The 26,893-nt window shown below is 38.2% G+C and overlaps 3 protein-coding genes across 5 annotated transcripts in view; 1 reads left to right on the plus strand and 2 right to left on the minus strand.

Annotated features, from left to right (window-relative positions):
- Nucleotides 1–12,574, minus strand: part of LOC134212130 (START domain-containing protein 10-like) — a 103,616-nt gene extending 91,042 nt beyond the window's left edge. Inside the window, exon 1 of the mRNA XM_062689714.1 lies at nucleotides 11,985–12,574. The gene's annotated coding sequence lies outside the window, so the exon portion shown is untranslated. The remainder of the gene's footprint in view (nucleotides 1–11,984) is intronic.
- Nucleotides 1–26,893, plus strand: part of LOC134212127 (glucose 1,6-bisphosphate synthase) — a 340,080-nt gene that overhangs the window by 286,518 nt on the left and 26,669 nt on the right. The gene's annotated exons all lie outside the window — the stretch shown is intronic.
- On the minus strand, nucleotides 17,761–20,250 carry LOC134209700 (uncharacterized). Its single transcript, XM_062685708.1, has one exon. The coding sequence runs from the start codon at nucleotides 20,248–20,250 to the stop codon at nucleotides 17,761–17,763; it is 2,490 nt and encodes an 829-aa protein (XP_062541692.1).

The raw sequence follows: 26,893 nt of genomic DNA on the forward strand, positions 1-26,893 counted from the left end.
GGCGTATCGATCAGGTGGAGAATGTTTTACTGACCCTCCGTAGACTGCATGGCAGACGACGTACAGCCATGGACCGTGGTAACTGGAGACGACTGTTATGTACCGCTGAATGAATAATTATTACAGCTACATATGTATAATAATTATTCTTCTTCTTCTTCGTACATCCCCACACTACCCCCGTAACGCTGGGTAGACACCTTTGCGAGGTGTGTTACGGTGTAAGATCCACCACGGTCACATTGTCAGCTACAGGCAAATCCTGACCCAACGAATACATTCCCCAATATCTAACTCCGTGGTATTTAGGAGGGTGTCGCTAAGTCGGGGGCCTCTCATTAAGTAAGTACTACATCAACACTTCCCTCCTCTACCAAGTTTCGGTGAAGATGGGCGTGGCTAGGAGCAGTAATCCTCATGTTTTTGTGATTTTTATACTAGACTAGCTGTATGTACCCGGCTTTGCTCGGAGTTGCCAGTTTGATTTGCAGTTTTTTCACAATCAAAAATGAATAAACCAATTCGTCAAAAGGATAACTGTGTTTTCTTATTGATACTTCATCATTTGATTAAAAGAAGGCAGATTTCATTTGAAAACATTGACTGATTTTTAAAAAAAGGGATCAAACCTAAAATAGCCTTATTCCGGGCAAACGTCTGTTTCTTAAGAAGAAAAACATCCACCGATGACTTATTCCGGGTAAACGTATATTTTTAAAGAAAGGATCACATTCACCATCCAGAAGGAAGCACATTAATCATTGCTTTTCACTGAGCAAACCATGATTTCGATGTGTTGAATTGTTCGATAACTAAACAATACAACTCCCACACACTCACCCCTGTTCCATCCTTAACCCACTATCGTCGTCTCCTTAATATGAAGATTGTGTGTTCCAAATTTGACTGAAATCCCTATCATCTTCGCCTTCTTAAGGAATATAACGTTTGTTCCAAATTTGGCTGAAATAGGGCAAGGGGTACAGAAGTTATGCTGGAACATTGGATCATTGCATACCTTGCTTTTATTCATTAATCTTTAATCATATTTATCATGTCATATTTTTTATACCTTTTAAAATTTGGAATAAAAGTTACTCGATTATTGATCACTATGCAAATCATTCAATTTGATTATTCATAATCATTAATCATTGATGATATCGACCGTTAATCATTAATCATACACATGTGTGTCAACATTTAATCACGATCGGTAATCGTTAATTATACTTCAATGGTTTTTTTTTTTTCATTATTCATAATCGTTAATCATTTTCACAAATGAATTTAATCATTAATCATTATCAGTCATCATTGTCAAAAATGAATAAATCTTCAATCATAATCTTTAATCATAGAGTTGAATGATTTAATCATTTCATCTGGTTGGAATTGGTCCTGGGGGTTGGGAGCTACACTGAATTGCTCGCTTTCTAAATACAACCCCTTCCCCTATATCCTCCCTCTTTTCTCAATGACCATTTCACCCCCTTTGTTATCTATAGAGATAGGGATAGAGAATGTGTGTACCGCATTTGGTTGAAATCAGTACAGGGGTTCAGAAGTTACACTAAATTGCCCGTTTTCTGAACAATACACCTCCCTCCAGACCCCTCCCCCCTTGTTCAAGTTACCCTCCCAAACGATCGGCTCCTCATAGTGAATATGTGTACAAAATTTGATTAAAATCGGTCCTGGGGGTTGGGAGTTACACTGAGTTGCTCGTTTTCCAAAGACAACACCTCCCCCTATACCCTCCCCTTTTTATCAATGACCATCCCACCCCCTTTGTTATCTCTTCCTTATGATATAGAATGTGTGTACCAAATTTGGTTGAAATCGGTACAGGGGTTCATAATTTACTTTGAATTGCCCGTTTCCTGAACAAAACCCCCTCCCTCCAGACCCATCCCCTTTTTCCAAATTCCCTCTCATATGATCGCCTCCTCGTAGTGAATATGTGTACAAAATTTGGTTGAAATCGGTCCTGGGAGTTAAAAGTTACACAGAATTGTTCGTTTTCTAAACAAAACACCTCCCATCACCCCTCCCCCTTTTCCAAATTACCATCCCACCCCTTTGTTAACTTCTCCTGAGGATAGAGAATGTGTGTACCAAATTTGGTTGAAATTGGCCAAGTACATATATATATATATATATATATATATATATATATAGATTTAAATCATGGACCACACCCACCTTGATTTCTGATAGCAATCTGAATAAGGATTTCAAAAGAAAAACATGAGTATCACTAGTGTCCAATCTAAGCCTCGCAGCTTAGTGTTCATAAAGCACTTCCAAAGTTCACCTTAATACAGTTTAAAAAAAAAACTTCCACAGTTATTAACTGCGAGGTTCCTAAGCCAGGTTACCATTTTTGCATTCGTATATCATGAGGCTATAACAGGATGATACTTCTATGCCCAGGGAAGTCGAGACAAATTCCAATCCGAAAATTACCTAGATCGGCACCGGGAATTATTATTATTATTATAGCCAAATTAAACCAAGAAATTTATTTCACAGCAAAACTTGACTATTATTGGTTGTAAGTTGCAGCAGATTTAATTTTAATTAGTCTTATTTATTAGCCGTACGAGTAGTACTGGCCGACTATTTTCATATTATTTTTCTTTTTAACTCATCTTTACTTATCTCTCCTATTGCAGTTTTTGCTCGCGAACATAATGTTCACTACACAGCCTTATAGGAAGCTAGTTGTAAACACCTACATATGAACATATGACGCAAGAACCGGTGTTGCTTTTAGATAAACCATGGTGGCAATGATTTTAGTAAAGGGAACCACATCTCATGCAGCAGCGGCTGGAGCGAGTTTTATTTTTATGACAAACGATACTTCGTTTTAGTGGAACAAAAAATCGATACTTTCACCGTTTGGAATAATAACTTTTTCTCAAACACTCGTTTCTGATTTTCATATGACACTTATACATACTGCAAATCTTAAAGCTTGATTGAGTTGCTGCTCCGCTCGAAACGATGTTTTGTAAATGCCGAACTTTTTTGAAGTGTTTTTATTGCCGTACATCGCCACTCGCCAGTCAGTCCCATATGTATATGGAATACATATACAGATGGGACTAACATGCGATTCACGGCAGCTTAGAACATCCACAATTACTGAATTTTTTTGAATTACGCTCAAGGAACTATTGGTTTTTCAATTTTTGTTTTAAAAAGACTTTCGATACGAGAGGCTAAACAGATGTTGCTTTATTATTAAAATGTGCCGGTTTTCATGTGGCAGCTAACGAACTCAGTTAGCTGTTGCCATCCCGTGATTGCACAAAATCTTAATGATATTGAAATCATTCACTTTTACAAAACTGATGTTTTTCTGTTGCTGGAAAACTCATGGAGGCAATGCGCCTTTTAGCTGTATGAACCTTTAGGTTGCCTCCAATACACGCGACGCGACTACCATTGTCTGTCGCGTTGGTATGGAGGCGTCAATGGAACTCTGCATGCAGTGACGAAGCTATAGAGTCGTGTCGTGACGACAGTTGCCCAGCGGCAGTCGCATCGCGTATGCTGGAAACCTTTACAAATGACCAATCTGGAGACAAAAACGCGTTCGTTGCTCGTTTTTTGGTATTTGCAGTGCGTGGAGGCGCTTGGTACATCGCAGGTTGGTTAGGTAATGGAATTTTCCTTTCATGGGTGATTTCAGCATTTCATGCTTTAAATTCTAATACGTTCATGCTTTTTACACTTAAGCTACATAGTTGAATAACACGTCATATACGATAAATAGGCAGAACGTTTACCCCGAAGACATTTTTCTCACGGACACAATCCTGTTAGCAGGCGTTTCAACAGCGATCGTGGCGGCCAAATGAACATAGGATAATTTTGTTCTCTTATAAACACCTAAGCAAACCACCCCAACTTCTGCCAACATCTAACACATCTTCTATCGAATAAAGGAAAAAAAAACAGGAATCGGCGGAAATTGCTTCTTTCGTTTGCATTTAGGGTTTTTTATGATGCAACAGTGTTGAATGGAGTCCAGCAGAATAAAAACAAACCATGCTAAATCAGTTAAGTTCGAAAACCACGATAAATGAGATGTCATAAAAGGAATCTGGGAGGAATAAAATACGTAATTGCATTAAATAATTGTAAATTTGAAAACTTTTTTAAGAGCTTTGCATTACCCAAATTAAATTACACATTCTTTCTCTTCAACTGTTCTTCTGTATTTCAACCGAAACTTCGCCTGTTTTTCAACTTAGTTTTCTATAAATTTCCTCAGTAATTTAAGCGTTTCTGTATCAGCCATTGTATAAAGGTTTTTCTTATGTGGCAATTATAATCAATACACTATGCCCAGAGAGTAGGGAACGTTTTTTGCATTGAAAACCATCAAATCTAGGGGATATATGTTTGTTCTATCAAAAATGTTTCATACATATCTACTCAAAAATGTTCCATACATAGTAAAGAATAGTCCATCAGCAAGAGCCCTCACTCCGCTTTCCTGAAGACCGAAATGCGACCTGCTGTTTCGTGCCCAATGACCGTAGAAGTTATCAGCAAACATGCTGTCAATTACTTTCGGTTTACCGACATCTCTTCGTCATTTGCTTCTTTTCACTTGCACATAAATTCCAACAAGTTGTTCCTGGTGTTTGTTTTAGTGCCGGAAGAGACGTCGCCACATCAAGCACATTTTCGGTTTCGCTTTATGTTCTTTGCTGTCGTCGGTCGTTGGTTTCGATTAATTAGTAACAGTTTTGTGGCTCCTGGCGGGGGGTTGTAGATTCAATTTCGCTGTTTTGTGTCAATTAGCGTTCGGAGAAAGTTTTATATGTTGCCCCCACTACCTAGGTGTAGAGCGTGAGGACAGATTCTGAGGCAATTTAAGTGATATTCCAAGTAAAACCAACCCAATGTCGTGATTGTGGAAAATTACTATCTTTCATAATACATCTTTGAGCTTGAGCTTGAGCTTGATGACCGCACAATTCGTAGTTGCTACTCCGTGATTGATCAGAACAATCGAAATTGCACAGGGAACCAATAGTTGGGGCTTGGGATTAGCTCTCCAACCTCAATGTACACAGGTCGAGAGTTCAGTAATTAATGGATCGATAACGGCGCCGGCCACGTCCTTACGGTCATCTGGGATGGGAAGGAATAGTTGGTGTGACATCTGTTGTTACTAGAGACCGAGATCACCTCTGCATCTCCACAGTTGTCACAGGAGGGATTTATGCTAGTTGGATGGGGTAAGTAGTTGCACAGATCAGGATTCACCTTGGTAAGTGATGCGACCCATGCAACCTCAAAGAGATAAAAAAACAACCATGCTTTGTATTATTTTGATCAAGATTTTAATGCTAACGTATGTCGTCAGTTATAATAACGAACCATTCAAAGTTTTTTTTTTTAAATACGAAAAAGAGAAAAATGCTTGAAACCAGACAATCTTTTTAGTTTTACTCTAATTACTTTAAAAATGCAATGTGTATTATACGAATATAGAAAGTTTACAGATGTTGTGGAAAGCCGTAAAAAAGATGAAGCTTGACTTTAACAAACAAAGCGTCTTATTTCCCAGTGTTTTGCCTTTTCAGACTCTAAATGTTCCTACTATTGACTCCAAACTAGAAAGTTGTCAGGATACTTTCAAACAAATAGCCTGGAAATAGATAAAAAGTAAAAGAAAGAATGACCCAGTTTTGTATTTACTTTAAAATGTTTACATCTAAGATAAATGTTTGAATAAGCAATTACAGCACAAAAGGAGCCACTAACATCTATTATAGTGACATGGACCATAACTACATAATTTGTAAAAAAAAATTGAAGAGGCTTCGGTGCTTTAATTCTGTTAAGTTCTGTTAAGGTGCTTGGAACTCAATAGGAACATATTTAAGTACAATCTGAACTTCTGGTTGCTTGGGAAGTCTTGATGAAAAAGTTTTTTTTAATTCATACTCTCTAGAAATCCAGATTGAATTTGTACGTGTTTTATTATGTATTATTCCGTATATAATATATTTAACATATATTTAACATATTTGTTTGTTTGAACTTTTGTTTTTAGCGACAGATATTGCCAACAGGCCTATAGGCTCCGTCACATCCATTCAAACTGTAACTACAATGCACGTAGCTGCACATACAGAGGTCGTTCTAAATCAGTTCCGAAAATTCTAGAATAAATGAACCTTTTATAATGAAATTGACAAAACTTATTTTGTGTAGTTATGGAAATTTAATGTTCATGGTGCCGATATAAGCTGTGGTTACCCTACATGAGTAAATGATCAGTTGTGTGTATCAGTTGTACGTAATGTATAGTTGGGTATTATATAAAATACGAATTGTAGGACATGACATTTGGATTGGCCAGTATGTCATAATCAAAAACTGCCGCTACCCAAACAACCAGACTCAGCGACCCTCCTAACGAGCGGCTTTCCTATAGGTTTCGACCCAAAACCTCAACTCAATCGATCATTGGGGAGCAAAGCAACAGCATATCAAACTTGGCTACCCCGTGCCAAAGATGGGCCCACCGCTTTGAGGGCTCCCCCAAACACACGCGAAGCGATCGCCCGGCGACTACGACTCTGTCATTGGTATGGAAGTGTGTGTCACATCGACAATCGCTCAGCGACAGCAAAAGTCGCGCCACCCGTGTTTTGAGGAACTTTGAGGCCTGAGCACAGGCTGTATCAAAAATTAAGCAGAACAATAATGCAACCAAATAATTTGTTTAATGTTTGCTGTTGAAAGTAAGACGAAAGAAAATTTAAAACTTATCTTTATGGTTTCCTTCAACTGGAACTGCAAGTATCAGGATCACTTCGGTCTTTCGACTCTTACATAATATCACACTTTCGCATAAAAAACACTAGATCCACTAACGCGTACTTCACTTCTATTAATTCTTTTTTCAATCATTTGTATTACAAAAACCAAAAAAAAAACATTCAACATCCGAAAAAAGTGACGGGAGCAAATTAGAGGAAAAATAATCGCGTCAATTCGCGAGCGCGGCACACTTCGATCTCCACTATCTTTCATAATACATCTTTTCACAAAAACTTCACCCTTCTTAGCCAATCGTGTAAAAAACACATGCCGGTTCTGCCTTTTTGATGCTGCTTTTGATTATTCCTTTAGGTACCCAAAGTACACACGTACGCATTACTCAGCATTACGGCTGGAACCCGATATAATAGAGAACAGTGCAGTGTAACATTCTTCTTCATTGGCATTACTTCCCCCACTGGGATATTGCCGCCCCGTGTTCATTAAGCACTTCCACAGTTATTAACTGCGAGGTTTCTAAGCCATGTTACCATTTTGACGTAAACTACGTCTAAGGGGAAGACTCGGATACAGGGTGACAAATGAAAATTTCCAAATTCGAGACCGTCACGAAATCATGTAAGATTTTGAACTTTAATAGCGCCTTTATCTTCCGATGGATTTATGAGATTTATATATCAATCGATTCGGAAATTCTCTACCAATTTATCAATTATATTGAAACTTTGTGTTATGAATGTTAAAATAGGGTATTGGATCATTTTGGCAGCACCCTCTTTTCTTGTCCGCAAGAGTCTCGTTTCGGCCGTCGCCGTTCAGTGCGGTTGGCTTTTGGACTCTCCTTTTTGTGCGGTGTTTCGCACAAAAAGTAGAACAATGGAGCCGGACCAGTGACCGCGGTCGAAACAAATGTAACAAAAATGCGTAATGTAGTGCATGGTGTATAAAAAGTGATCCAGATAGGGGCATGTTTGTGCAGGCATGAGACGATCAATTGTTATCAATGCCAATGCCCTTGCTAGTAATGCAATCAATTTATATTAAAAAACGACTTTGGAAAATGCATTTTTTTTGCAAACTGAAAACTAATAAGGCCGTTACACATATTTATTAAAAATTATGGTCTCCGCAAAGTCAAGGGGGAGGAGGTAATCTTCTTCTTCTTCTTCTACTGAATCGAGCGGCATGAAAATTTGAATGCAGAGGTTTTTGGGGCCGGGGAAGGTTCTTAAGATGGTTAGAGACCCCTCTCCTCTTTGAAACCTGGCTCCTGTACAAATGAAACACCAATTTCATCATAACTCGAGATCAAGCAAATGGAAACAAATCTGGCGTGTGGAGGTTTTGGAAGAGAAGATACGTTTCTGTGGTGGTTTGCAATGCCTCCCCCTTCTGGAAAGGGGGCCTCCCATACTAATGAACCAAAAATTTCTGCATAACTCGAGAATTAATCAGAGAATAAATCAATTTTAGGCGAAGCAAAGTTCGACGGGTCTGCTAGTAAAAAATAAATATTAAAATGTAAAAAAAAATAAAAAAAAACTCCTCGGATTTGTTAAAGAATGTTTTGAAAGTTCTCAAAATTTACCGGAAATTTTTTTTGTTGCCCCTCAAGTTGTAATTTTTTAGCAAAACAATTTGGATGGGGGGGGGGGGACGTTGTGTGTGAGACATATTTAAAAAAAAATATTTATATCGGCCTAATAATATGTTGGCCAATTAAATGCGCGCCTGAATCAGAAAGATTTAACTTTGATTCAGGAAGTGTGAATGCACTTAAGATATTTTTATAATGTGGGTGCAATAATGCTGTACTTATTGTACACGACAAAAGCTTCGGAACGCATACGTTCTTGAACGCCGATGAGATTTGAGATTTTGAAATTTTACCAACACTGGCGACACTGCCAGGCAGTATGAGTTAGAATGTAACAACACACACACACACTTTTTTTTCCCGTCCGCAACGTTTACTACTCGCGCGCACCACAAACAAATTAATTGGGTTTTGGTACATGATTGACATTTTATGATTTCTAGTGATGCACGAAAAACAAGATGTGCCTATGATTGGAATGTTTCTGAATAATAAATGTTGCAAACGGAAAAGAGGATGCTTCCCTAGGGCTTCTTCTATTGAAATATTTCATCAAATGCTTCAAAACCCAAATGTAGGCAATTCGGATCCAAGAAAGGCATCATTACCTCTGAGGACTAAATTTGGGTTTTCATAGTAAATTTTTTAAACAATTGTCGTATCCAACAATTTTCATATCTTAAGATACGCTAGTTTTGTTCGAAACCAGTGACATAAGTAATCAAATGAATTTTCTAAAAATATTCATGCATGATGGCACTACAATCCTCAATGAAAAAAACTGCCTTACGTAGTTTACGTTGGGCGGTTTTGTCTTGTACATAACCCTTCTGATTTTTACCATTCGTATATCTTGAGGCTAACATGATGATAATTTTATGCCCAGGGAAGTCGAGACAATTTCAAATCCGAAAATTGCCTAGACCGGCACTGGGAATCGAACCCAATCACCCTCAGCATGGTCTTGCTTTGTAGCCGCACATCTTACCGCACGACTAAGGAGGACCGCAGAAAAAAAGCAACATGAGAGTTGCTGAAGTGAAGAAAAGCATGGATTGATACGATATGCAGAGGTTTTACCCGACTGCGTAGTATAAGAGCAGCAGCCAGTGAAAAAAAAACTATGGTGGCTTCCAGGTGGATGGCGCACATCGCACTGTGGTTAACAAGGCTATAAATGAGCTGCCAAACAGTAATGCTGCTGGGAATGACGAGTTCTCGCTTGAGCTTCTCAAACTTCGAAGTGAGCAGCTTCCTCACTCGATCCACCACATCACTTATAGGAGGATTAACAACTGTCTACCTGGCTGAAAGTCCTCATCGAAAGGGCACAGAGATTGCCAATTAGAGAAGGATCACCCTTTTGACATCGGCGTACAAAATTATGTCGCGTATTCTGTTCAACAGAATGAGATCGCTCGAGGAGTCCTTATCCGGTGAATATCAGGCAGGTTTTCGTGAGAACTGATCAACGACCAATCAGATGTTTATCCTGGGGATGATGCTTGATAGATATTGGGAGTACAACTTGCCGATTCATCATCTGTTCATTGATTTCAAAGCAACGTATGAATCAGTGAAAAAAATGAGCAGTGTGCTGTGATGAAGTACATGGTTACGGGTAGAGATGAAGTTAGATTTAGTGGTGTTGGCAGGGCCAGATTTAACAGCATGGAGGCCTAGGCTGACAGGTTTTGGGGAACCCAAATATGTATAAACCAGGTAAAACTAGAAAAATATATTAAGCTCTTTTAGTGGAATGTATTCAACCGTCTCAGACGAATTAAGTACTGTCCATTTAATTCCACCAGTTAATTTTCATTATCTTTGCAGATACGTATTTCGACCACAACTGTGTGGTCGTCTTCAGTGTCTCGTACTTGACTCGACTCAAGTCGATGAATAGGTCGAAAATGGATTGACCAAAAGCTTCATTTGGCTAAAAACTACATACGGCCAAACCAATAATTTGGGCGAAAACGTCGAAAAATTTAGCCAAACATAATTTCAGTATGTTCTGGCATCTGGTATATTTTTGAATCAATTTTTAGCTATAAAACTTTACTAGAGTATGATTTTCCTTAATGTGACCAATGATCTACATCTGCATGTGATAAGGTGCGCAACTACAAAGCAAGAGCATCCTGAAGGTGGCTGGGTTCTATTTCGGGGCCGATCTATTTTCTTTCCAGTCCGATTTCTCTGGGCATGAAATTATCATCGTGTAAGCCTCGGGATATTCGAATGCAAAAATGGTTAGAAACCACGCAGTGAATAACTGTGGAAGTGCTGAATGAACACTAAGCTGCGAGGTGGCAATGTTCCTGTGGGGGATTTGATGCCTTTAAGAAAAGTAATTATCTATATAAGGTTGCCGACATGAAATAAATAAATCACTTCAAATCAAAATTGCTTGTCTATTTTCCGTGTGGTAGACATTCATTAAATACAGTGTTCGAAAAAAAAACATTAAAAAAAGGTTCGAAAACTCGATGTGCATATTCCGATCATGTGAAAAAAATGCTTCGAAAAATGTATTGGACGAAACCACTTTCCTTTGGTGGGATTTGAACCCACGACTACAGTATGCTAGACAGGTTTTTTCTCCACTAAGCGTCGGATAACCTTAGTCTATTTGCTGAAGTAAAGTGGTAACTTCCAATACATTTTTCAAACTAATTCTTTCACAAGATATGCATCGAGTTTACAAACATTATTGTAGATAGAAAAGTGTTGTGTGGAGTGAGGTGCAGAATAAATAAGGTACATGGAGGAACTGAATCTAACACGAATTGCATTAGCTGTTGGGTGCACCATCCATCGTCGCGAAAATTGGACGACTGCAGTGGGCCTGACACGTAGCCAGAATGTCGAACATTATTGTTCGAAAATGATTCTAGATAGCGATCCAACGGGCACAAGAACGTCAGGTGTGCAGTAAGCAAGATGAGTTGATCAAGTGGTGGACAATATGCAGAGCAGACCCTCCGTAGACTGCGAGGTTGGCGACGTGCAGCTAGGGACCAAGTTGAACAGAGAAGACTTTTATGTACTGCAGATGCCACTCCGGCTTTAGTCTGAATAAATAAAAAGAAAAGCAATAATACCAATACATTTTCATAAGCCCAATTTACCAAGATGTATTACATCCATCATTCTATCCATCAGTCACAGCACCTGCTACTATCCACCCGCTAGCGCGCTTATTGGCGTATGTCCCCTCTTATATTAGTACAATTTCCGAAACAGTTGTCGCTTCACAGAAATCCCCTGTTCCGTTAAATCCACACACCGTCAAGGTTGGTTGGTTTGCAAAGGCCACGCAATGAAAAGCGTGTGAAGCAATACTCCAGCAAACCACGTGAACGCACGCTTGTCCCTATCTTTGCCTGTCTTCCGTGAAAAAAAAACCCAAACAACAATACAAGTCAAAAACATGTGTGTATTTACTTTACCTACGAAATTCACGCATTCAAATATAATTATCTGAATTGTTCTCACATGTTGCGATTAATCGCACAATGAAGCCACAATAAAGACTGAATCATTTTGATTTATTTAGTATTACCTGTAACAACTTTCGCTGCTTCCTTTTGTTACGTGGTACCTAAGAATCTCACTATTTTCCCCACCACATAAGCGCACAACACTAACACTATCAAACGGTTGCGATTTCTGCACTATCTTTAATTTAAACTGGTCACTAGTGTCGCACTCCTCAATGCCGTAATTCCTAACTTTTTTATATATATCTTTACATCACAAGCAAATTCAAGTTGCCTCTGCAGAGATTTCACTTATATTCCCCTTGGGAGAAAATCCCCCCAACGTAGGCAACCAGCTGATGCTGCAGCATGTTTTTCTACAATTTAAAATCCCTCGCGGGTACGACGATTACGATGCAAATTCACCATCAGAACAAACCTCGACCGCAGGAAAAAAAAAACGCTTGGGGAAAATTTCGCTAACGCAATCACAAATAAGTTTTTCGTTGTCACTTTGTCAACGATATCACCGACAACCGACCAAGCCACTACGGGATGCAGACCGACTGCCACGCGCAGAGTGAGAGTGAAATCACCCCCCAACGGAGTGTATGAAAAATGTTGTAGGTGCCTAACTAGGAACTAAAGCATGGCGAGCGACTGAACTGGTGTGTCAAGCAGGGGACGAAGCTAGATAATAACTAAGCGAATGAAACCGAATGCAACTTGCACGAGGCTGGAAAATACGCTTGCGTATCCTCTTTGAAACCGTTCATTTTTCTGCTTTTCCGGTATCCACTCGGCGATCCTTGTGTGGAGGTGAGGTTTGTGTAAAAGTTTTACACACACCACTACAAACCAGAAAAGGGAAAACTGTCAAAAGCTAAGAACGACCAGGGGTGTTTGAATGGTTGTAAATATAGCTTTGCAGTTAAAAGCAGTCAAATACCGAGCGCCTCCATCATGGTTGATTTAGAATCCAATGGAGAAAACGTGTCTGGAAGGAAGAAACTAATTTTGTATTTTCTTGACCAGCATATCCTTATTTTATAACGCTCTAATTTTCTTGTACGGAATTGAATTGAATATTTTAGATCAGGAAAACCTAATTTCAGATACCAATCGATTCAGTTCATACAACATTATTCAAAGACTTAGTGCTGAATTAAAATCAATGAAAATCAATAATGAATAATGTATACAACAAATTAGATGCTCATGCCTACACACAATCCAATAAACTGTCCTGTTGTAAATGCTGTTTTTACTTTTTGTGACAGAATACTTATTTTACTAAACTTATGTTTAAGTCGAATTATAATAAATAAAGAATGTTTTTTCTTAAGAGATAAACCAGGATTGGACTGAATATCTCTTAATTAAAAAAAAAAGTTTGAAAAAGATGCTTTTTGTCTCTAGAGTTCAGTGTTTTCTAGGGTAGTTTTCTTTCCTAAAATAGTATCAAACTGCAATTCCGATTGAAAGCCTTTTGGTAAATATTTTTTCCATCTTCGGAATTAAACTTCTGTCCTGTATATACCTTCTTCAAAGATATAAGGTAGGGGAAACCGCCAAATGTTGAACGGCTAATTTTGTCCCCTATTGTTGAACTCCCATAAGAAATGCACGTGCGTTCAACAATAGGCGAAGAAATTAGCCGTTCAACATTTGGCGAATTACCCTAATGGTAGATGTGAATCCTCGTAATCCAAAAAAAAGTGCGTTTGCCCGGAATGAGGCAATTGTGAATGTGATTCCTTCTATAAAAAGAATGTATCTGCTCGGAACAATGCAATGGTAAATGTGTCCCTTCTTCAGTGGGTGTTACACCAGATAATGAATGTTATTCGTTATTTAATAACATATATCTGCCCTGAATATGATAATGGGGGATGTGATCCATTCTTTAAAAAAAGGCAAACGAGTTATACGTTTATTTAAGGAGGCTTCTTACCAACAAATCATCAGAAAAAATATGTTAAGCTCTTTTAGTGGAATGTATTCAACCGTCTAAGACGAGGTGAAATTAGGAGCCGCGCAGAATAAGGCACGCTCACGGTAATCCTTGAATTCAATCTAAGACAAAAATGACAAAAGCATTAGGATTATTATTCATGGCCACGCTTATCTGTACCGTTACTACCCGAGCAGGAGAAATTGGCTCAATAATACTTAATTCTGTTATTGATACCATACTTTGTACTAGGTCAAATTGTCTAAGACGAGTTAAGTAACCTCCATTTAATTCCACCAATTATTTCGATATCTTTGCAGATACGTATTTCGACCACAACTGTGTGGTCGTCTTCAGTGTCTCGTACTTGACTCGACTCGTACGAGACACTGAAGATGACGAATGCTTTTGTCATTTTTGTCTTAGATTGAATTCAAGGATTACCGTGAGCGTGCCTTATTCTGCGCGGCTCCTAATTCTGCGCACTTTGACACTAAAACATTTTTTTTTAATTTTCTTTACTGTTATTATTATATTTACTTACATGTCATCGAAAAGTTGGGAATTTATTGTTGTCATGGGCAGATAGAAAAGCAATAAATTAGCGTTGATAACGGAAATATTAAGAAAAACAATCGAATTTCGAATTTCTCGGCTGTTCGGCCACATTGAGAGTTGACGTAAAGTCAATGTCAACTTCTCTCCACGAACAGCCTAGATAGCCGTGTGGTGTCGGCAGCTGGTTATCTGGCTAAGAATAACATTACGGATTGCCTGTTCCAGTGGTAAAAGTCCACCATACAGGTGACCCCTAATTCTCGGTGTGATGCGGCTTTATGCTTACCGTGCCTACGAATGAATGGTTAGGGGGGTCTAATAAGAACCTAACCGCAAACGGAGCCTGTGAAGCACCAGGGCCCCCTTCACAGTATTTTAGCCCTCGCTGCGCTAACCGGAGATATGGCGTAGTTGACTCTTTACTTCTCCGAGATAATCGGCTACTCTTATTTAACCTCATCGTGAGGTTAAATAAGAGTAGGGTTATGAATATGTGTTTTAATTAGTTTTCAACAAATTGTCACCTTTATGGATTCGCATTATGCGTTTTTTACAATGTGCATTATGTATGTTACCTATATGGATTCGCATTATGCGTTTTTGCCTTTCTCGTACAACAAAGTTGTACCAGAAGGCTATAATTTCACTCCAAAAGCCAAATTTTGATAGAAGGCTCGGAGACCCATAGTGTTATATACCAATCGACTCAGCTCGAAAAACTGAGCACATGTCTGACTGTGTGTGTGTGTGTGTGTGTGTGTAGCCCCGGGATTTTTTTAATGTTAAACACGTTTCATATAGAAGGACTTGACCGATTCGAGTGCAACTAGTTTCATTCGACGGAGAAACTTTCCTAGTTGGACACTATTGTTTTTGTTTGCTAATATCTCATGTGGTTTGAATAATATTTCTATTTTTCTTTTATCAAATACGCTGTGTACATGCACATTTTAAATCATTAATCAATTTAGCCGTGACGCAATCCATTACTCTCATAGTTGAGTTATTTTTAAGCAGCATCAAAGCTATTAACCGCCTAAATGTAGGCAATTTACGTTGCATTTACCATACTAATTCGAATTCAACACATTGAATCGAGAAAGGCATAATCACCACTGGGGGATAAATTTGGGTTTTTCACAGTGTACTCTGTGTTTCGTCTTTGACGTTCGGCTTCAGCTACTCTTGTTTAATCTCAAGTTGAGTTTGAATAAGGGTGGGATTATGAATGTTTTTTACTTAGTTTTTCAACAAATTTTCACCTATATGGATTCGCATTATGCGTTTTTTTACAATGTACTTTGTGTTTGTCACCTATATGGATTCGTATTATACGTTTTTCAAAGTGTAATCTGTGTTTCGTCTTTGATGTTTGGCTTCAGCTACTCTTGTTTAATCTCACCTTGAGGTTGAATAAGGGTGGGGTTATGAAAATGTTTTTTTTACTTAGTTTTTTTCAACAAATTGTCACCTATATGGATTCGCATTATGCGTTTTTTTACAATGTACTTTGTGTATGTTACCTTTATGGATTCGCATTATGCGTTTTTCACAGTGTACTGTGTGTCTCGTCCTTGACGTTCGTCTTTGGCTACTCTTGTTCAATCTCATCGTGAGGTTAAATGAGAGTGGGGTTATGGATATGTATTTTACTTAGTTTTCAACAAATTGTCACCTATATGGATTCGCATTATGCGTTTTTTACAATGTACTTTGTGTGTGTTACCTATATGGATTCGCATTATGCGTTTTTCACAGTGTACTCTGTGTCTAGTCCTTGACGTTAGGCTTCGGCTACTCTTGTTTAATCTCAACGTGAGGTTAAATAAGAGTGGGGTTATGGATATGTGTTTTACTTAGTTTTCAACAAATTGTCACCTATATGGATTCGCATTATGCATTTTTTTTACAATGTACTTTGTGTATGTTACCTATATGGATTCGCATTATGCGTTTTTCACAGTGTACTCTGTGTTTCGTTCTTGACGTTCGGGTTCGGCTACTCTTGTTCAATCTCAACGTGAGGTTCAATAAGTATGGGGTTATGAATATGTGTTTTACTTAGTTTTCAACAAATTGCCACCTATATGGATTCGCATTATGCGATTTTTGTACTTTGTACTTTGTGATTGTCATTAAGGGTATGCGATAATCAATCTCAACGTGAGGTTAAATAAGAGTGGGGTTATGAATATGTGTTTTACTTAGTTTTCAACAAATTGTCACCTATATGGATTCGCATTATGCATTTTTTTTACAATGTACTTTGTGTATGTTACCTATATGGATTCGCATTATGCGTTTTTCACAGTGTACTCTGTGTTTCGTTCTTGACGTTCGGGTTCGGCTACTCTTGTTCAATCTCAACGTGAGGTTCAATAAGTATGGGGTTATGAATATGTGTTTTACTTAGTTTTCAACAAATTGCCACCTATATGGATTCGCATTATGCGATTTTTGTACTTTGTACTTTGTGATTGTCATTAAGGGTATGCGATAACACACTTTTTTCTAACGAAACGAAACGAAACGAAATTTAAAATTTCTATGTTGATTCGGATCGAAACGAAACGAAATATAGATTTCTTTCGAGACTTCGAAACGATACGAAATCAAGGTTCATTTAATTCGAATTTTTTCGAAACGAAACGAAATTTTGATTTTTTTTTCCGCGGAATTTTTATTGAATTGGTTTTACATTATGTACGTAATTCTGATTCCACTTTTTCGAAGTCGAATAACTGTTTTGGGACCAGAAGAGTTATTATAACTGAAGAGGCAATCTATGATAAATCGTCACATTCTCGCCGCATATACCATTGGTGATAAGGCAATACCCCAGCATTTGTGCCGCTTTCAAAGGGATTCATCGTGGAGCGTGTGCTCCCGAGTCTGATCAATTGTATATCAGTAAGTACCTATAGGGAAGATCCATTAATTACGTAACGCTAAAATTGGACTTTTTCAACCCCTCCCCCTCCCCCCTATGTCACACTTTTTGTATGAAGCTTCTGAAAATTTCGTATGGATCGTCACATTTCGGTATACCCCCCCCCTCCCCCCTCTAAGCATTACGTAATTTGTATATCTTTGGGTTGTTGATTTTTTTCGGTGAAAAACGACACACACAATTCCCGTTTTTTAATAACGTTTCGGCTTACTCCATTCAGCCATCATCAGATCTGCGAAAATGTTTTATTAATTACTTTTAGTTAAATACAATTTTCTTTTTCACCCACTTACATTGAAAAAAAACGTTCACATCCCACCAGTGTGGTCTAATAACTAACCCCCCTTTTACTCGATCTAACACTATCAGCTCCTATGTGTGTATTGCACCATGTGCGTCATCGTCGCTGCCGAGTGGACGTTCGCCTGTTCAACGATCGTATTTTGCACACTAGTGCGTTGTAGGCCGAGTCTATACCACCGCATTCTCGTTGCAGATTTACCGTCTCGTCATTGCCCATCAACTTTATGTGGAAAGCCTCCGCGATTAACCTGCTCTCCTGGTTTTCGATTTGTTCCAATATAGTTGTGTTGTTGAAATCAAAATTGTGTCCGTCTGTCAAATGATGTTGCGCAAGACCCGTCCTCGACTCCTTCTTTCTTATGCTGGTTCTATGTTCGTTGATTCTCGTTTCCAACATGCGGCCTGTTTGTCCCACATACACTTTTTTATCACCAGCGCCGCATGGTATCGCATACACAACATTTTTGGTTTTGTTTTTGGGGATTGGATCTTTTAGTTTGCTGAATATAGTGTTTTTGGTTTTGTTTCGTGTTTGGTATGCTAGTGTAATGTTATGCTTTTTTAGAATTTTGCATAATTTTTCACTTAAGCAGGGTATGTATGGTGTTGACACAAATTTGTTTTCCTCCTTTTTGTCTTTGTTTGTCTGTAGAGTGTTGTAGTGCTGATGGATTCGTTGTTTGAGCATCTTTTCGATGAACCATTGTGGATAGTGGTTCTTCTTAAGAATTTGCCGTACTGTTATGATGGTGTTGTGCCTGTCTGTTGCGTCTGTTAATTTGATTGCTCGGTCTATCAATGCAATGGCTGTATTCCGTTTATGTTGGAATGGGCTTTCCGAATTGAAGTCCAGATACCTTCCATTCATCTGTTTTGGTGTCCACATTTTCTTGATTTGCCCGTCTGTTCTGTGTAGTGTCATGTCTAAGAATTTCAGTCTATGTTGTTCTTCCTTCTCTATCGTGAAATTAAGTTTTTCATGAAACTCATTAAACGTGTCGATGATTGTGTCTATGTGTTGTGTTTTGGCTATACAGAAACAATCGTCCACGTAGCGACGATATATTTTCATCACTACTTGCCTTTCCTGTAGCGCGCGTATGCTCTCCTGTTCTAGACGCTCCATTACGAGATTTGCAACGACAGGCGATAGAGGGGAACCCATGGGAACACCAAATGTTTGCCTGTAGAAGACACCTCCATACACGAAGAACGTGGATTCCAATACCAATTGAACGGCTGCTACAAAGCTGTGTTGGTCGATCGGTGTATGGTCTTCAATTTCCTCCCAGCGTTGGTTTATACACTCTATTGCGTAGTCCACCGGTACGTTGGTGTATAGAGATGTGACGTCAAGCGAGAACATTATCTCTTCCTCGTCGATCTGCGTTCCTGATATCTCTGTTGCGAAAGTGAAGCTGTTGATAACATGGGAATCCGTTTTCCCGACGATTTTTCCCAGGATGCTTGACATGTACTGTGCCAACCTGTATGTGGTAGAGCCAATTGTTGACACCACGGGGCGTAATGGTCTTCCCTCTTTGTGGATTTTTGGAAGACCATATATGCGCGGAGGATTGCAGTTTGATACATTTAGCCTTCTGTGGGTTTTAGGCTCAATGTATTTATTTTCCTTCCAGCTATCCAAGATGGATTTTATTTTACGAGACACCCGTGCCGTCGGATCGTAGGAGATTTTCTCGTAGGTACTGGTGTCTTGTAGCATTTCCTCCATTTTTGTCGCATATTCCACTGCCGATAGTATGACAGTTTTGTTACCCTTGTCTGCTTTGGTGATTAACAGGTTTGGATTTTCTTTTAAAAATTTTATGCTTCTTCCAACATCCTTAACAATCCATTCCTGTTGGTGGTGGCGTGGTTGTTTGTTGAAGTTAATGAAGTTGGTCATCGCCGTCACTACTTCAGCACGGATTTCCTCAGCATTCTCTTTGTACTTGATTGATTTATCGATGTTCGCAACCATCTCGATGTAAGGAAATTTCTCACGATTCGGTACGTTGTAGTTGGGGCCTAGCATCAGTGTTCGTTCGAGAAAGTCTGGTATGGGTGAACTGGTCGTATTTTCCACCCAACTTGGTTCGTAACTCAAGTTCACGACTCTCCTCCTCCTGAGTTTCTCAATTTTCTTCATTTCAGTCTTTCTCGTGGTCACGTACACATTCATAGCTTTATTTTCCACCATTTTTCTTACTTGTTCAAAATCTTCCTTCTGTAGTAGTCGGTCCATTTTGTTCCTCAACTCTGCTTTTACCTTCTTCGATCTTGATAGTGTTCTCTTCGCATCTGCTATCATAATGCTCAATATTCTGATTTTTTGTTTGAGCAACACTTTTTCCATTTGCCTATGGGATTCCTCATTTTCCAGGTTGACATGCACTTTGTAGTTGAGGCACACTGGTATCACTTTGTATTTCCGACAGTTCAGCAAAAACTTGACACGATTGCTGGTTTTTGCTAATTTTATCGAAACCTTCTGGAAATTTCGTAGCACTTCTCTTTCGTGGCTGCCATACTTGATCACAATCACTCGTTCAAGATGCATATCCCTTCCTTGATCAACCATTTTCATTTAGTAGGGTTTTGGTCACCGTGAATTTTCATATCTTTGGGTTGTTGATTTTTTTCGGTGAAAAACGACACACACAATTCCCGTTTTTTAATAACGGTTCGGCTTACTCCATTCAGCCATCATCAGATCTGCGAAAATGTTTTATTAATTACTTTTAGTTAAATACAATTTTCTTTTCACCCACTTACATTGAAAAAACGTTCACATCCCACCAGTGTGGTCTAATAACTAACCCCTTTTACTCGATCTAACACTATCAGCTCCTATGTGTGTATTGCACCATGTGCGTCATCGTCGCTGCCGAGTGGACGTTCGCCTGTTCAACGATCGTATTTTGCACACTAGTGCGTTGTAGGCCGAGTCTATACCACCGCATTCTCGTTGCAGATTTACCGTCACGTCATTGCCCATCAACTTTATGTGGAAAGCCTCCGCGATTAACCTGCTCTCCTGGTTTTCGATTTGTTCCAATATAGTTGTGTTGTTGAAATCAAAATTGTGTCCGTCTGTCAAATGATGTTGCGCAAGACCCGTCCTCGACTCCTTCTTTCTTATGCTGGTTCTATGTTCGTTGATTCTCGTTTCCAACATGCGGCCTGTTTGTCCCACTAAATTACGTAATTTGTGGACGTTCCCATAGAAAAATAAAGAAATTGTGGGATTTTTTATATACGGATTCAAATCTCGTTTAAAACCTTAGTTCACCTAAGAATTATGTAATTATGCTGAAGCTTACTTCATATTGTCTTGTCAGCGTGGTTTTACAGTATTGACTTTATGAGGTGAACCGGTCAAGGGCCGAAAACCTCATTAATAAAGACAATAAAAAAAAAAGTATTGACTTAGTCAAAACTTGAAAAAGAATGCTTAGATTTATTTTTTATTTAGTGGGATACTTAATTATGTATCCACATCTGCCAGGCGTATACGCAGTTATAGAATTGATATTACTAGATCAACATTTGAAAAGGGCGTATCTGCCAAATTCATTCCTTCTTATTCTTCGTCTACATATATAGCATACATTTGCTCATTAGAAGAATCCTGTGCAACTTTCTAAAATGCATAGTAGCGTTTTTTCGATGGGCCGCCCTCTTATTTGGCTCCATTGGATGCCCTGATGCTCTGGACAAAATTTCAGTTAAATCGGTCAAAGTTTGGGCGGTGCTAAACTCGTTGGAAGTTTATATGGAAAAATGTATCCAGAAGCATCCAAAAACAGTGATTTGCAGTTAGACGGCACAATTTAGAAGAGGGCGGCCCATCAAAAAAATGAAAAAGTGTTTTTTGAGCCACCCTAGCATAGAGATATGTATTTCAGATTGAATTTCACAGACCCATACTGCCGCTAACCGCATGGGCGTCCATATACAGATGTGCTCGACTTGCGGTTAGCGGCAGCATAGTATTATATACAATCAGCTCGACAAACTGAGCTATTATGTGTGTTTGTGTGTCCTTGGAATATGAGAACAGCTGTTATAGTCAGTATGTGCTGAAAGCAATCATAAGTAAAGAATTCTCAGCAATTTTAATGATCTTTCAACCCGCCCCGAAGTTTTTTTTTTTTGCAAATTCCGCGCGAAGATCTAGAAATGCCCACAAATCTGCAATGTTCCTCACATATTGTGCAAATAGTCAAAGAAGAGCTTTATTAGCTTTATTAACTATACACATCATAGTTGCTTATCATGGTTGGCCGAGAAACAGCAAGCTGCCCAGCTCACCAATTAAATAATATTCTTGGGATACAAAAAAGTTATTCTTATTGTATACTTGCTTCGGAGTTTCCAATTCATGACCAATAAAGATGCTGGTCACGTGCTTATAGTCAATTTAGGATTAGGAGAGGAAAATTAGTTTAACACTCATTGTTTTAAAAGACCGAGGAATGCTCTGCATCTCCGTGAGCGCTACGGAAAAGGAATCGTTGGTTGAGAAGGTAATTCATGTGAAACCCCTTGTTGAGCGACAAAATATTTATTGTAAACGAAGTTATTTTGAAAGCAAGAAGGTGAAAATTGTGTTTCAAATCAATCCAACGCAAGATCAATGTGCTTCGTTTAATAATCTTCTACAACACGATCGATTCCGCACTAAATAATTTTGTGCTCTTCGATGCAAACATTAGTTTTATAACTTCGCGTTCTCCCACACTCTCTCCCACGCGTTCTCCCTGGCGTGATCAGCATCAACACGATCAATTTTCTGCTACGCGAGGTAGATTTTTTTCACTTCCCGGACTAGCTGCCGTCCTATGACCAGCAGCAACACGATCGATTCGAATAGTAAAAAAAAATATCACAAAATTTAAATCATAGAAACACTGATGACGTTTTATAGAAGAAAACTACTTACGTATCTGTCGACTAAGAATGGGGTTATGTAGTAAGCGTTAATAGAAAAAATTGTATGACCTAAATTTTGATAACAACTTAATGGTTTTGTTCAGCGGCGCAGCCAAAAATTTTAATAATGTAAAGTATGGAGTAGTTTAAATTTTTTTTCGAAATTCCGCGGAATTCCGTTAAATTTCGTTAGAAGCTAGTTTTTTCTAGCGAAATTTTTGTAATTTTACGAAACGAAACGAAATCAAGAAAACAGATTTCGCCATTCTTAAATTCCGCGAAATTCCGCGGAATTTCGTTTCGAACCACCTGAAACGAAATTTTTCGAAATACCGCATATGCTTAATTGTCATCTATATGGATTCGCATTATGCGTTTTTCACAGTGTACTCTGTGTTTCGTCTTTGACGTTCGTCCATTGTTACGTCCTCTGTGTTTTTGAGACACCTCTCTTTAGTCCCTAGCTGCATGCGTCTACATAATTGGCTTTCCTATAAATGGTTCCATTCTCCTTTCCAACTTCACTTCCTCTTCCTTTCCCCTTTTCACTTCCTTTTCCGTCAGGTAAATGATGAGAAAGGCCAGTGACGGCGATGGCACAAATCTCCCAAATTGAGGGGAACGTGCCTCCTGAGCCGACGTTCTGATACCTGATACCTGATACCGTGAGCGTGCCTTATTCTGCGCGGCTCCTAATTCTGCGCACTTTGACACTAAAACATTTTTTTTAAATTTTCTTTACTGTTATTATTATATTTACTTACATGTCATCGAAAAGTTGGGAATTTATTGTTGTCATGGGCAGATAGAAAAGCAATAAATTAGCGTTGATAACGGAAATATTAAGAAAAACAATCAAATTTGAGCAAGAAAAAAGTTTGGACCAATTTTTTTAAAGCGAAGTGCAAAAGCAAATTATTTGTTGCTTCAATATGATAAAAATCGGCTTTTAAAGTGTAATCTCTTTCTTATAGAAAGCAATTTATGTTGCGCAGAATATAGCACAAAATTTACTTTCTGTTCCTAATTGTGCGCGCGGAATGGATAAGTACAATAAGCCTGGCTTGTCAACCCAAATTGGACCTAGCAACTGTTTTGGCAAGGAAACATATTTCAAAATGCTAGAATAAAACAAGAAGAGCAAAAAAATGCGAAGATTATCCGGAAAGAGACAAGGGATATCTGCTACTTGGCCTTGCGCACCACAACTCCACTGAGCATTTTTTAAACTTAGAGGTATCTAATCTAAATGTGTATATTACGTGACTAGCACGAATAATATTCCCTGAAAAAATCGACATAATTCCTCTCTTGGAGATTTCCTAGGTCGGACTGGCATTCCGACATTTGAGAAAATAGCACTTTGGACAATATTAGCATTTATGTAGGACTGGTCTTATTGCTCGCGTTGGATTACATTTATATAAATATCCGATTTGATCAAGATTGCCTTTTCATCAATGGCGAACTTTAGTAAATTAGACATAAAGTGAAATAAAGTGACTTGACCATTGGCATGGACACAATAACCGATCTGGAAAGTTGTCCTAACGGAAAAAAATGGATCGTCGATAGCAACTTGTGGCGATGGCGAGCAATCGGATAATGGATTTGTATACGTTTTTTCGTATACTTCGTATACTCGTATACAAGAACGGTAAAACGTTGTAGCCAGATAGACTTTAGGAAGCATACAAGGTACTAAAAACGTGCAAAAGTAATGAAATATTTGTATAAATGTTCAAAACCATTTCCTAAGACAAAAAATTACCCAAACTGAGTTTTTATTATTGTGCGCAGAATTAGGAACGTTGTGCGCTAAATATGGAACATTTCAAAATATGTGCGCAGAATTAGGAACCGTATGGCAATTTACGAATCGATTAATAATATATGTTCTTAGTCAATTTAATTAAAATGTTCATGATTCATAGTCTTTCGTGGATTATAGTTACACATCTACTACATAAAGGTATTCATAAATCATTATGGTTTTTCGGTAACAACGAATTTATTTAAAAAAATTCTTAAATGCGCAGAATATGGTACCTCCACGGTACACCTATCTTGATTTTTGATAGCAATCTGAATCTGAACATGAGTTTCACTAGTTTCCAGTCTACTGAAGTATACCAAAGCAATGCCAAGCTTCTGTGTTCTCATATATTCGTATTATATTTTTTTCATATTGCATTATATTATTTTTTAAAAATTCCTCATTTCATATTTTTATGTTTCCATACTTCTATATTTCCTTATATTAATTTTTTCCTCATATTTCCCATTTCCATATTTTTATAATTGAGTATTGTATACTTTCATAATTTATAAAATATTTTCATATTTTCCAATTTTTATATTCCTTTAAACTTTATATCATTCTTTTGTATTAAATATTTTTTGTTTCAATATTTTCAAACTACTATGTTTCCATATATTTATAATTTCATGTTATTATTACACTCTCACATTATTATATTTTTTATTATCAATTTGTATTCTTATATTTTCCCTATTTTGATATTGTTATACTTTTATATACTCGTATTATGATACATTTATATTTTCTTATATTCAGACTAGGTCATTTTTTCGGGTATGTCACTAAAAAGTATCTTTTTCCGAACTCAAGTCACTTAAGTCACTTTTTCTCGTTTCGTGAGATACATCATTCTAGCATAGGAAAGAAATTTCAAATAATGTAACGCTTTGTGTACTCGTCGATAAAATTACTTTATGCGAAGGGGGGCAATATGCCCTAGCTAAGCAAACATCGCTTTATTGTCTTATTTGTAACGCTATTCATGGGTATTTTTACATTATGGATCAGTTAAACAAGATAGTTAGTTGATGCCATTCAAAAATTGTCAAAAATCTCAATCATATTGATAACATTCACATTTAAAAAAAAAATGGTTCTGTTGCCGGAAAACTCATGAGGCAAAACGCCTTTTAGCTGGCAGCTCCTAGGGAACAAAGCACCACGCGTCGGCGAATCAGCATTCTGGTATGGATAGTCCATGGAGACGCAAGTACATTGTAGGTTAGTGCCACTAGGCCGTTTTGCCTCGCCAAAATGTTAGATGTTTCTTCAAAATGTGGAAATTTTTGGTTAATAACGGTAAATATGAGGGAAACCATAAAAGGCGTTTTGCCTCGGGGGCGTTTTGGGGCCTCTTCCCCTATAGTAAACTGATGGATGTATAAAAATGAACTCCTAAAGCTTGTTACCCCGAAAGGCGCTCTCCTTCTTGCCTTCAAATTTCCACTAATACTTGACTAGGGGCCTTCCTTAGCCGTGCGGTAAGACGCGCGGCTACAAAGCAAGACCATGCTGAGGGTGGCTGGGTTCGATTCCCGGTGCCGGTCTAGGCAATTTTCGGATTGGAAATTGTCTCGACTTCCCTGGGCATAAAAGTATCACCGTGCTAGCCTCAAGATATACAAATGCAAAAATGGTAACCTGGCTTAGAAACCTCGCAGTTAATAAATGTGGAAGTGCTTAATGAACACTAAGCTGCGAGGCGGCTCTGTCCCAGTGTGGGGATGTAATGCCAATAAGAAGAAGAAGACTTGACTAGCGTTTTAACTCAGTTATTAGCTTTCCAATAATAATTTCTAGACCAACATTTGAAAAGGGCGTAACAGCCAAAATTTATTCTTACAGATTCCTCTTCTACATATATAGCTATATATGTAGGCGAAGAATCAGAAGGAATAAATTTTGGCTGTTACGCCCTTTTCAAATGTTGGTCTAGATTTAATGGACAGATTCTATGTCACTATTCATAAATGTTTATACTGTGAGATAATCAGAATGCAAAATTCAACTTGTATGCAATATTGACGATTTACGTCAAATATTGTATACATTCAGGCCATATTCCGTGTGGCATTAAGCTAATAAATGGCGTTCCATTTATGTGCATGATTCTTAGCGTAAATTTCAGTGGATTTTTCTATCTGTATTAAATTCTCGCTTGCTCTCCTTTAATGTAACAATTCTGCTCCAAGGATGGATAGAATCAGGTTCAATTTACTTAAAAACTTACCAGACGTCGCGAAGACTTATTGAGCTTTTCAACCAATTACTGGAGTGCAACATTGTTCCTGATGATTGGAGGCAATTGATAGCCATACAAAAGACCGGAAACCCCGGGTCGGATTGTAATTCGTATCGCCCCATCGCGATGCTGTGCTGTTGTGTCTCCGGAAGCTGTTGGAGAAGATGATTCTATTCCGGCTAGACAAATAGGTTGAATCGAATAGTTTTTTCTCAGATACACAAT

This window comes from Armigeres subalbatus, chromosome 2, assembly GCF_024139115.2.
Source record: "Armigeres subalbatus isolate Guangzhou_Male chromosome 2, GZ_Asu_2, whole genome shotgun sequence".
NCBI classification, from domain to species: domain Eukaryota; kingdom Metazoa; phylum Arthropoda; class Insecta; order Diptera; family Culicidae; genus Armigeres; species Armigeres subalbatus.

What these genes read in the sequence shown, in the direction of transcription:
- LOC134209700 (XM_062685708.1), bottom strand. Translation starts at nt 20,250, where the DNA reads ATGGTTGATCAAGGAAGGGATATGCATCTTGAACGAGTGATTGTGATC.